General features: G+C 41.3%; 1 protein-coding gene across 12 annotated transcripts in view; it reads left to right on the forward strand.

The window, feature by feature from the left end:
• CELF6 (CUGBP Elav-like family member 6) overlaps positions 1-12,280 on the forward strand; it is a 660,136-nt gene that overhangs the window by 630,711 nt on the left and 17,145 nt on the right. For 3 of the 12 annotated variants that reach the window (XM_030187745.1, XM_030187730.1, XM_030187664.1), the window contains 3 exons: positions 4,311-4,373; positions 6,706-6,786; positions 9,236-9,379. In XM_030187745.1, the coding sequence (XP_030043605.1) occupies positions 4,311-4,373; positions 6,706-6,786; positions 9,236-9,379 (288 nt within the window). Of the gene's footprint in view, positions 1-4,310; positions 4,377-6,700; positions 6,787-9,235; positions 9,380-12,280 lie in introns of all 12 variants that reach the window. The other 9 variants (XM_030187705.1, XM_030187681.1, XM_030187689.1 and 6 more) reach the window with 4 other exon arrangements.

The following is a 12,280-nucleotide window of genomic DNA, read 5'->3' on the forward strand; positions in this document are numbered from 1 at the left end:
AAAGGCTTTCAGAGATTGGTTGTCCAACCAAATCATTTTAATTCAGACACTCAGGGTGCTATGTATTACACCAACAAACAGGGGGGCACAGGATCTCACCCTCTGTGTCAGGAAGCCATCCAGATGTGGCTTTGGGCGCACCATAATGGCATTTTTCTGCAAGCCACTTATCTGGCAGGCGTAAACAACAGTGTGGTCGACAAACTGAGCAGGATAATGCAACCTCACGAGTGGTCACTGAACATGGGAGTAGCCCGCAAGATCTTCCAAGCGTGGGGCACCCTCTCGATGGATCTTTTTGCCACTCAGATCAATCACAAGGTCCCTCAGTTCTGTTCCAGGCTTCAGGACCATGGCAGACTAGCATCAGATGCCTTTCTCCTACATTTGGAAACAGGCCTTCTGTATGCATATCCTCCCATACCTCTAGTAGGGAAGACTTTGCTGAAACTCAAACAAGACTGCAAAACCATGAGTCTGATTGCGCCCTCTTGGCCCCGTCAGATTTGGTTCCCTCTTCTGGAGTTGTCCTCCAAAAAACCGTGGAGATTGGAGTGTTTTCCAACCCTCATTACCCAGAACAAGGGGTCGCTTCTACATCCCAACCTCTAGTCTCTGGCTCTCACGGCCTGGATATTGAGAGCTTAGAAATTGCCTCTTTAGGTCTTTCACAGGGTGTCTCCCAAGTCTTGTTTGCTTCCAGGAAAGATTCCACAAAAAAGTGTTACCCTTTCAAATGGAGGAGGTTTGCTGTCTGGTGTGACAGCAAAGCCCTAGATCCTTTTTCTTGTCCTACACGGACCCTGCTTGAATACCTTCTACACTTATCAGAGTCTGTTCTCAAGACCAACTCCGTAAGAGTTCACCTTAGTGCGATTAGTGCTTATCATCGCCGTGTAGAGGGTAAGCCTATCTCTGGACAGCCTTTAATAGTTTGCTTCATGAGAAGTTTGCTTTTGTCAAAGCCCGCCGTCAAACCTCCACCAGTGTCATGGGATCTCAACGTCGTTCTCACCCAGCTGATGAAACCTCCTTTGAGCCACTGAATTCCTGCCATCTGAAGTACTTGACCTGGAAGGTCATTTTCTTGGTGGCTGTTACTTCAGCTCGTAGGGTCAGTGAGCTTCAGGCCTTAGTAGTGCATTCACCATATATTAAGTTTCATCACAACAGAGTAGACCTCCGCACTCACCCTAAGTTCCTGCCAAAGGTGGTGTCGGAGTTCCATCTGAACCAGTCAATTGTCTTGCCAACATTTTTTCCCCGTCCTCATACCCGCGCTGGTGAAAGCAGTTTGCATACCTTGGACTGCAAGAGAGCATTGGCAATTTACATGGAGCGGACAAAGCCCTTCAGACAGTCCACCCAGTTGTTTGTTTCTTTCGACCCCCACAGGAGGGGAGTCACCATCGGAAAACGCACAATCTCCAATTGGCTAGCAGATTGCATTTCCTTCACTTATGCCCAGGCTGGGTTGACTCTAGAGGGCCATGTCACGGCTCATAATGTAAGAGCCATGGCAGCGTCAGTGGCTCACTTAAAGTCAGCCTTCATTGAAGAGATTTGCAAGGCTGCAACGTGGTCATCAGTCCACACATTCACATCTCACTACTGCCTTCAGCAGGATACCCAACACGACAGTCGGTTTGGGCAGTCGATGCTGCAGAATCTGCTCGGGGTCTAGAATCCAACTCCACCCCCCTAGACCCATTTTTGTTCTGTTCCAGGCTGCACTCTCAGTTGTTTATGTTTTCAGGTCAATCTCTGTTATGTCCTCGCCGTCGCGAGGCCCAATTGACCAATGTTCATTGTTTTGAGTGAGCCTGGTTGCTAGGGATACCCCACATATGAGAACAAGCAGCCTGCTTGTCCTTGGAGAAAGTGAATATACTTACCTGTAGCAGGTATTCTCCGAGGACAGCAGGCTGATTGTTCTTACAAACCCACCCACCTCCCCTTTGGAGTTCTTGTTGTTTGTTTGTTCATATGTTTTTTGATTAAACTGAGGAGGCACACTCACATGACGGGTGGGAAGTCGTCCGCGCTTGCGCAGTGCACGTATTTCACGCGCCAGAAGGCTCTGGCAAAACTTTTTATTTTTGCTGGTGAAAAATGTGCCGTTTCCTGGGCCGACGCGGACGTCGACCCACATGTGAGAACAATCAGCCTGCTGTCCTCTGAGAATACCTGCTACAGGTAAGTATCTTCGCTTTATTGGACATAACTTAATACATATTACGTCCAATAAAAAAGGTATCATCTTATTTTCTTTTCCATGTTTTATTTTGTTTTATTTCTATTGATTACCTTTAAAAGTGGACTAACATGGCTACCACATCTCTTGACTGAGTAGAGTATCAGTGCTTCTCAGCTAAAGTAAAACTACCACCTGCAAATACCCCTATTGCTGATTATTTTCTTCTGGCTAAATTTTATGCATATGGGGGGGGGGGGTGGATTCTATATACAGCGCCTAAAATATCTGTACAGAAAACATTTTCACCTAAGTGTATTCTATAAGTGACGCTTAGAATTATGCACGGTATATAAAATATGCTTAGTTGATATGCCAGTGCCTAAAACTATGCGCATCCATTTACACCAATGAAAACATGGCGTAAATCCTGGCACATAGATTTAGACACACTGGGCCATATTCTATAACTACGTGTATAAATTTTGGAACACCCACGAAATGCCCATTTCCCTGCCCCTAACCATGCCCCTTTTTGGCTGTGCATGTTAGAAGTTAGGCGCACTGCGTTATAGAATATTCTTAGTGAATTGCACGCATAAATTCTAATTATTGCCAATTAGTGCTCATTATTGCTTAAGTGCTGTTATCAACGCTGATTGGCTTGTTAAGCCAATTAAGTTATGCATGTTACAGAATACGCTTGGATTTCAGCGCAGATCTCTAGGTGCACTATATAGAATCTGGGGAATAACACTGAGACTGGCCTAAAAGAGACTTAAGGGTCCTTTAACTAAGGTACGCCAAAAAGTGGCCTGCGCTAGTGTAAATGCACGTATTGGGCGCGCACAGGTCCATTTTTCAGTGCACCTGCAAAAAAAGGTCTTTTTTTTGGCCGAAAATGGATGTGCGGCAAAATGAAAATTGGCGTGCGTCCATTTTGGGCCTGAGACCTTACCACCACCCATTCACTTAGCAGTAAGGTCTCACATGTTAACTGGGCGGTAATCATCATTGTACATACAATGCCGATTACCGCCCAGTTAGCATTGTGTGCCGGAAAATAAAATATTTTTCTGGCACAGGTAAAAAATGAAATTACTGCCCGAGCCACATGGTAGCTGGGTGATAGTTCCAAATTAGCGTGCATTGGGCACACGTAGGCACCTACGCAGCTTAGTAAAAGGACCCCTTAGCCAGTTAGCAGTGAGGGGGGAAGGAAGGTATTGTAAACTGTGAAGACTTGTCCAGCTGGTTCCCAACGTTAGCCAGACAGACCTTTTCAATATGAACTTCATCATATTGTAGAATGAAGCTGGCTGGCAAAGCACTTATGGTTTTACCCTCAGATTCTATAAAATTGTGCACCTACACTTCAGGCTTGCATATAAATTTGGTCACACAGTTTATAGAATAGTGCCAGTTGCTCACCTAACTTAATGTTAAACTAGGTGCCATTTAGCCTAACTACCAAGCACAGGCTTTAAGTGGCATTAATTGGCGCTAATTTGTAGTTAACGTGCATGTCTGCACTTAGGCGCTATTTTATAAACTTAACATCTAAATGCTATAGCATGCTAGTACAAAGATGGCATGTCCAGGGGTGGATCAGGGGCTTGCCTTCAATTGCATGCGTAAGTTATAGAATGCTATTACTCACATGCACAACTGCCAACTTTAGACACCTACATTTACACCAGCTTTTAGCGTAAATGCTCACATTTGAAGTTAGGCGTGCACTTGCCAACTTATGCACTATGCTATAATGGCCATTTTGTGTGCAATTGCCATTATAAAATTGGTGCCATTTTTGAATGTAGTGTTATTCTTAAAATATCGATTTCCAAAAATGATCCTCAAAATGCAAAATACCCACCAATCTTAGACCCCCTATGAAATGAAAAAGGCTTTCCCTGTTCAGATTATGATACCAGTGATCACAGAATATTGCTGATAGTTCATCCTAACTGAAGTGTAGCAATAGACCTACAGTGGCAACATATGAATGCTTTCATGAATGTGCTGAACACTGTCTCGCTGAGAGATTTATATTCTCTTTCATTAATGCTATGCTTCCTTTCTCTCTCTTTCTCCTCCTTTTGCTTTCTTTTCTTAGCCCAAAGTCCCACTGTGGCAGATCCTCTTCAACAAGCCTACGCAGGCATGCAGCACTATGCAGGTCTTAAACTTTGCTTTGCCATATTTCTCTGTCACCACCTTACTTCAGTTTTTTTTCCTAATCTGCAGTTGCATAAAAGCTTGCTATGTAGGGTGTGTTTGAGCAAAGAGGTTTCTGGGAAGTTCTTAAAAGGTCACATCTAAGCTCAAAATACGCCAGCTTTTTTGTGTATTATATGCACGTGTAGAAAAGGAATTTGGAGGAGTAAGAGACTGTTATGTATGTTGATCTTATAGAGGCTGATATTCAAAGGGTACATGCTCCTAACTATGAGAGTTAGGCTCCTAAATTGACTGCTTTGAAAATATACTAGGGCTGAGTGCTTAACTTTATGCTCAAAATCCAACTAAACTCCTAAATTTAGGAGCCTAAAATGTGGGTGGCAACAGTGGAGGCCATAGGGTGGGGAAAAATTATCCCCACATCATTCAGTCAGTAGTGGTCAGCATTTTTTTAAAAATGGTTGTTGCTGGCTAAATTATACCGTTATTTATTTACTGGAATTTATTAACTGCTTTGCTGGCTAAATTAGACCCAGTTATTTATTTATTGGGATTTATTAACTGCCTTTATGAAGAGATTCTCCCAAGGCAAACTTGGGAGAAGCTGGGCCATGTCCAGGCACGGGAATTGAATATCCAGGCAGAACTGGCCAGAAGTTAACCACTGGTACTTATGCAAGTCCCGTTTGAATATCATCCAGGACCTGGATAAGGGGATATGTCAGTCTGATCACACCCGCCACCCTCCACATTGAATTCTCCCAATGTCTCTAAACACCCCTTCTGATCCTCCTGATCCCCTCACTCGGATTCTCAATCTGATACCCCCTTGTTCCAATCTTCCTACCCCCTAATCCGAACCCACCAATCCCCCCCAAACCCTTGATGTCAAACCCCAATAAGTCCCTCCTTCAAATTCAAGCCCCACCCACATGTGCACAACCAAACCCTCCCCAAACTCCACAATGCTCATAATTTGCCAAAAGATGTTAATCCCTGGAGTCTGAAGGACTGGGGCAAGAATGGTCCCCTTCTACACCCATCCCATCCAGCAGTGATGACCCTTAGTGGTGGGCTCACAATATCACTGGTAGGGGTCAGCCATCCATATAAAGCAAATCAGAATACAGGAGAGAAGGGATTGAGGGTTCAGAATGGGGGGGGATTTGATTGGAGAGCCAAGTTTGGGGTTAGGGGATTCAAATGAGGGGAAAATGGGGAGAATCAAATCAGCAATCTGGAAGTTATATGGGTGCTGGCTGAGATTCAGTACTGGCACCCATATAGGGCAGCCTTTCATGCAATCCTGTCTGGGCACCAGGTACTGGCATTGAATATGGTTTTGCCCGCATAAGTGCCAGATCCTCCCTGACTCTGTTTGTGGACTGACTGGATTTTGATTGTGTGGTCTTAGTAGACATTCATCAGCACTGCCCGGGAAGCTACTGTGGCATCTGAGTAAAGATAAACATAATGGGCTCATGTTCTCCCTTTAGCCGTCTCCACTATCTTACTTTGTGTTACATTAAAATTACCCCATTCCATGAAATTATTTTGGGAACATGAGTATAGCAATAATATGCTTCATTCTTGCATGAATATATACTTAAAAGTGGTGTTTCCTTTCAAATCTATCAGTTTAGAAAGTAGTGTTATGAATGATGGTAGATAAACACCAAAATGGCCCATGCACAATTGAGATTCACGCACTTTAGGTAGATGTTCAAATAAGCTTCCACATGGAAGCCAACATCATCTACCCCTTTCCCATATCTTTTACCTGACCCTTGAACTTTTTTCCTACCACCGCCTTCCATATCTGTCCCGAGCATACCCAAAATTTGTTACAGTGATGTCATTCATCACTTCCATTAGTGACCCATTTCAGGCCTTATCATTTCTATATTATAAGATCAGGACTTTATTTATTTATTTATTTATTGGGATTTAACTGCATTTATGAAGAAATTCATCCAGTCCCCCTTTCATTAAAAAAAACTTCAGAATTAACTTTTTCACACTCCTTCAATGGAAAGAATGGAATGAAACACAGTTCTCATTTAACTTAACGTAAGAATTATTAGGAAGATGTTTATTTTTTCCCATGTTGCTCTGTAAAGACTGAACATTTTTTTCCGCTTGTTGTTACATCCTATTTAAAAGTAAGAACTCCTTGCCTCCCTTTTGGTGAAAGTTAAACTATTCTTTCTTTCTTCCTACGTAAGGAGATATTTTAATTCGTAATCAAATGTGTCTAGTTTTACTAATGTTCTGGAAATGTCAGAACGCTGAGCAAGTAGATCTAATAATACTGCCATCCTATGTTCCAGCAGCATACCCAGCAGCCTATGCACCCATTAGTCAAGCTTTCCCTCAGCAGCCAACCATCATCCCGCAGCAGCAGAGAGAAGGTAAGAGGGAGGGGTAGAAACAAATGATCTACTCTAAAACCAAGGTGCCTTGAGCGTTCCTTAATTCACAGCAACACTTGACTAATCCTGTATAAGGGGGAGAAAGGAAGTGGGGGGTCAAAATTATTTGAAAGTGGTGCTGCTTCACCATAATCTTCATTGAGTAATTATTAAGAGGTCCTTTTACTAAGGTGCACCGAAAAATGTCCTGCACTGTTGTAGGTGCGTGTATTGGACACGTGCAGGTCCATTTTTCAGTGCGCCTGCAAAAAAAGACCTTTTTTGGGGGGGCCGATAATGTACGTGCGGCAAAATTAAAATTGGCACACGTCCATTTTGAGCCTGAAACCTTACCGCCACCCATTGACTTAGCGGTAAGGTCTGATGCGTTAACCGGGTGATAACCATCAGTACGCTTACACTGTCGATTACCGCCCGGTTGGCACCATGCAGTAGAAAATAAAAATATTTTCTGCCACGCATATCAGACGCACATAAAAAAGTGGAATTACCGCCCAGGGCACGCAGTAGCCGGGTGCTAGTTCTAAATTGATGCGCATTGGATGCACGTAGACGCATATGCACCTTAGTAAAAGGGCCCCTAAATGTGTGTGGAGGGTGTTTCTATAAAGGGGCACCTATCTGGAGCCTATTCTGTAAAGGAAAGTAGGCTTGTACTAGCATAGCCAGTCAGATATGTGCATTGAATTTAGGCACAATCACTGACACCAGCCAGAGAGCAGGTATAAAAGTTCATGCTTAGATGGCTACAAAGGGCTAGATTCTATATATGGTGCCTAAAAAATTGGGGCCGAATGATATCCGTTTAAATGATATTCTATAAGCCGCGTCTAAAGTTCAGCATGGTTTATAGAATACACACTTAAGCGGAGAGTCATGAGTAAATTTAGGCATGGCCATTTGCAGCAATGAAAACATATGCAAATGTCTGCACCTAAATTTACGCACGGAGCACCATTACTCTGTAATTACATGTGCAGCTTGAAACCATGCCCCCGTTCTGACCCAAAACGCCCATGACCATCCAATTTCCATGCCCACTCTTTTGGACCACGTGTAAATTGTATACGTGAATCCTGCACCTAACTTTACACACGTTGGTTCCAATTGAATCCAATTAGTGTCAATAATTGCTTGTTAAAAAGCCAATTATTAGCACTAATTGGCTCTTTATTTTATTAAATTGTGCACACATATTGGGAAAGCACCTAAATTTACATGTGTAATTTTGAACGACTTTTATGGAATCAGGGGAAATGTGTAAATTGTAACATATACATAACTGTGTGCCCTATCTATGCTCTGCACCCATGTGAATGCCTACCTTCAAACTAAGCGCCATCGTATTTAGGAACTTTATAGACTAGAGTGTAGCCAGAATATTAACATTCACGAGTATATGTTCATTTATGCACGCTCTTGGTGCCCTCTTTATAGAATCACCTCCAACACGTCTCTTTGGTAGTGAAAAATCCCCCAACATCTTATGGTCTATTGTTGCTTGAAAAACATACGAAGGTCAGGATAAATAGAAGACAAGTAGATATACCTGAAGGAGTGCACAGAAGAACAAATAAATGAAAGGATTACAGAAGCACACTGAGGAATGCACTTAAGAAAAACAGATGGAATAATGAATGAGAAGACAGATGGATAAAAGATGATGAGATTAATGTGTGGATATGTATATTACATTGAGGATGGGAATAAATAGACTATTGGAAAACAGGCAAAAGGATGCATTAGCAAGTAGATGAAACCTTTTGGATATGCAGGTGATAAAGCGGAGAAAAATAAAGGTGAATGACTAACTTGGTGATCTCTGCATTTTTATATGCCATTATAGACATTGATAGTTGAACGAATGGCTTGGTAGTTTTGGGGTTTGTAGGAAATGGGTAATTCAGTATGCCTTGATAGGTTATAGTCTAGTGCTTGGTGGTTTGTAAGTAACTGAATGCTTTGCTTGCAAATCTGTGGATGAGTAGGTAGCTTTGTAGTTTCTTTGTAGATAGGTAGCCTAGATGAATGGTTAGTTTGGAGGTTTCTGGATGGAGTTTGGGGTAGATCTGGATTAAAGTTTACCTTGTTAGTTTTTAGGTGAATAAAAGGATGTGAATGAGTAGTTTGATGGTGTTTTGGTGGGTGAATAGAACTGGATGAATTTCTGGCTTAAAGATTTTTGGCTGAATTATTGGGAAGATATGAATAAATAGCTTGGTGATTTGTAAGATGATTGTGAAAGATAGGCAAGGGTTAGATGGAGATGGTCATACTATAAAGCATTTACATATTGTATACATTCTACTTATGAAAGAAAACTATGCTAAATAAACACATTAGACAAATGACGTGGTGAAAAACACCTATGTGTGACATGTTTTCTAATCTCTGTATATCTTTTGTGTGCATAAATATGTTATCATAGGTCCTGAAGGATGTAACCTATTTATATATCATCTGCCCCAGGAGTTTGGGGATGCAGAGCTCATGCAGATGTTTTTGCCTTTTGGTAATGTCATCTCTGCCAAAGTTTTTGTTGACCGTGCCACCAACCAAAGTAAATGCTTTGGTAAGTAAGCAGATTTACCTTCATTTTAGCTCAAGAATTGTACAGTCAATAGTTTTTATTTTTTAAATCATAACTCGGATCAGTGGAAATATTTGTATATGGCAATGTGAAAATCCGGTCATTATTAGAGGTCTTATTTAAGTAAAACCTACGTATCTGTGAAATCAGAAATGTTCACAGGACTTACACCAGTGAAAATGACAATGTTAAGAATTATATCAATATAGAATAAGCTACATTAGCTGAAAGCAAAATATTATGTAAGGTGATGCCCCATTTTGCATGCTACATTGCAATGGGAATTGGGACTAGGAATAGGCAGCCAAATCATTTTCGTTTCATTTTTTTTCATGGAGGTGGGGGGAGGTTCGTTCCAGAATAAATATCATCAAGAGTATGCACTCTTTGCAAAGGAGTGTGCACTATGTGAAAAACAGCCTTCAACCTATCAATATACAAATGGAGTGCAATCAGCACTCCATTTGTATATTGATTGCACTCCATTTGTATATTGATGTGTTGGATTGGATTTATTATTTTTAACCTGCTCTTGTCTACTGCGGCTTACAAAAATACATACATAAAATCACATAAAAAGAAAATACAAACAAATTCTTCGTAATACACAACCAGGAGAAAAGTAATGTCCAAGGGGGCCTTTTACTAAAGATTAGCTCAAGTTATCTGCAGCAGGTCCCATAGGAATAAAATGGGCCCTGCTGCAGATAACTCAAGCTAATCTTTCATAAAAGACCCCCCCCCCCCCCCCAAGTCTCTTAAATAGACAAAGAAGTAGCATTAGTAGGTACATAGTATGCCAGGCATAGCAAATGTGCTTTCAGTTGACATTGGTGTTAAATGTTTGTACAAGTTGTTTATTTTTATTTATTTATTAGAATTTGTTTACCACCTTTTTGAAAGAATTCACTCAAGGCGGTGTACAGTAAGAATAAATCAAATATAAGCAATAGACAATTACAGCAGTAAAAATATTCAAATGACAATACAAAGTATGGCATAGTTTACTACTTACAATGTCAACACAATATGTAATAGAACATTTTAATTGACAGTGTAGGGTATAAGCGAAGAAGGTGCATATAGATAGGTAAGAGAGTAAGAGGAGTTAGAAATTAAGGTGACTAATTTAAAGAAAGTTGCACATGAGGTTAGAGAGATGATAAAATGTTAGCTAGGGTAGAAGTGGATAAACATGTCCTGCTACAGTATGTGCAGCCCATGTAACTCCTTGTGTATGTGAGTGAGACTAACAAGTTAGTTACTTCTTTCATTAAAGGCCTGGTTGAAGAGCCAAGCTTTCACCTGCTTCCTGAAGTAAAAATAGTCTTGTGTAAACCAGAGCCTTTCAGGGAGTGTATTCCAGAGTGTGGGGGCTACTCCGGAGAAGGTTCGCTTGCGGGTATCACATCGTGTAATGTCTTTTGGAGAGGGTGTGGTTAGGGATACCCCTTGGGAGGACCTTAGTGTCCTTAGAGGTGTGTAGAGGGTCATCCTGTTCTTCAAGTACTCAGGTCCATTTCCTTTAAAGGCCATGAAGATCAGACATAGGGTTTTAAATTTAGCCCTGTATTGTACTGATAGCCAGTGGTTTATACAAAAATGGTGTGATGTGGTCACATCTCTTGCAGCATTCTGAATCAGTTGGAGCTGGTGCAGACCCTTTATAGTCAGACCAGTGTACAGTGCATTACAGTAATCCAGTCTTGATGTTATCATGTCATGCACAACTGTGATAAGATTTGCCTTCTTGATGTAAGGAGAGAGACTGCGTAGTTGTCACAAATAGTAGAAGCAGCTCTTGAATGTTGCTTGGATTTGGAGAATCAGAGTAAGTGTTGAATATAACTGTATTCCAAGGTTCCTGAGTGTGATTTCAGGGGGAGTTCATACTTCCCAAAAGAGATTTTGATGTCGGGTACGTGTCCATTTGTGTTAGGGACCCAGAGAAGCTCAGTTTTACTTGGATTCAGGCAAAGTTTGTTGTGTTTAACCCATTCTTGATTTGATGTTAGACAGGTAATCAGTTTATTCAGGGCTGTAGATAAGTCAGATTCAATGGGTATGAGGAGCTGCATATCATGTGCGTAGATGTCGAACTGAGTGTCCATTGACCGAATCAGCTCAGCTAGTGGCTTGAGGTAGAAATTGAACAGAATAGGTGACAGTATCAATCCTTGTGGTACCCCACAAGTCAGTGCCCATGGTAGTGATGAGGTGCTGCCAAACATTATGGATTCTTACCTGTCTGATATGTAGGATCTGAACCAAGCAAGTACTGTTCCATTCCATTTTTAAGATGACTTGGCAGCTTATTCCACATTGATTGCGCTGCTATTAAAAAAGTTCCTCTTCTAGTTAGGTCCAAGCGCACTCGATTTAAAGCAGGCATTACAAGATCACAAGACATCAGTGATCGTAGTTGATGAGATGGAACATATTTTTGTACAGCATGTTTCAGTTACAAAGAGGATTCCTGATGCAAAACGTTATGTAATAACAAAAGTAACTTGAAGTACTATCAGCTTTAATTTTTGGAAAGGAGTATATATATTCTGTGGAAATGATTATTTAATCTCTTTTCACTCTCTAATTGATTGGATACTATGTTAAAGAGGGCACATTCTTTTCCCAAAAGTGTACGCACGCACATGCCATCACACATATGCCCACTGTCAGCAGAAAGTGTACATTGCTGCACCTTGTAATAAATTCTATTGGAGTTTTAGATTTTGGGTATATGAAGAATTTTGGCAAGTAGGAAACAAAAACTCATATTTGTTCTTTGCAACTCACTACTTTGGCCTAACCCCTGAAGCAGCCCAGTGGTGGCAAACCATGACAATGCTGGGACTCTTTTTTTTTTTTTTTTGTGCTTACACA

This window comes from Microcaecilia unicolor, chromosome 1 (genome assembly GCF_901765095.1).
Source record: "Microcaecilia unicolor chromosome 1, aMicUni1.1, whole genome shotgun sequence".
NCBI lineage: Eukaryota > Metazoa > Chordata > Amphibia > Gymnophiona > Siphonopidae > Microcaecilia > Microcaecilia unicolor.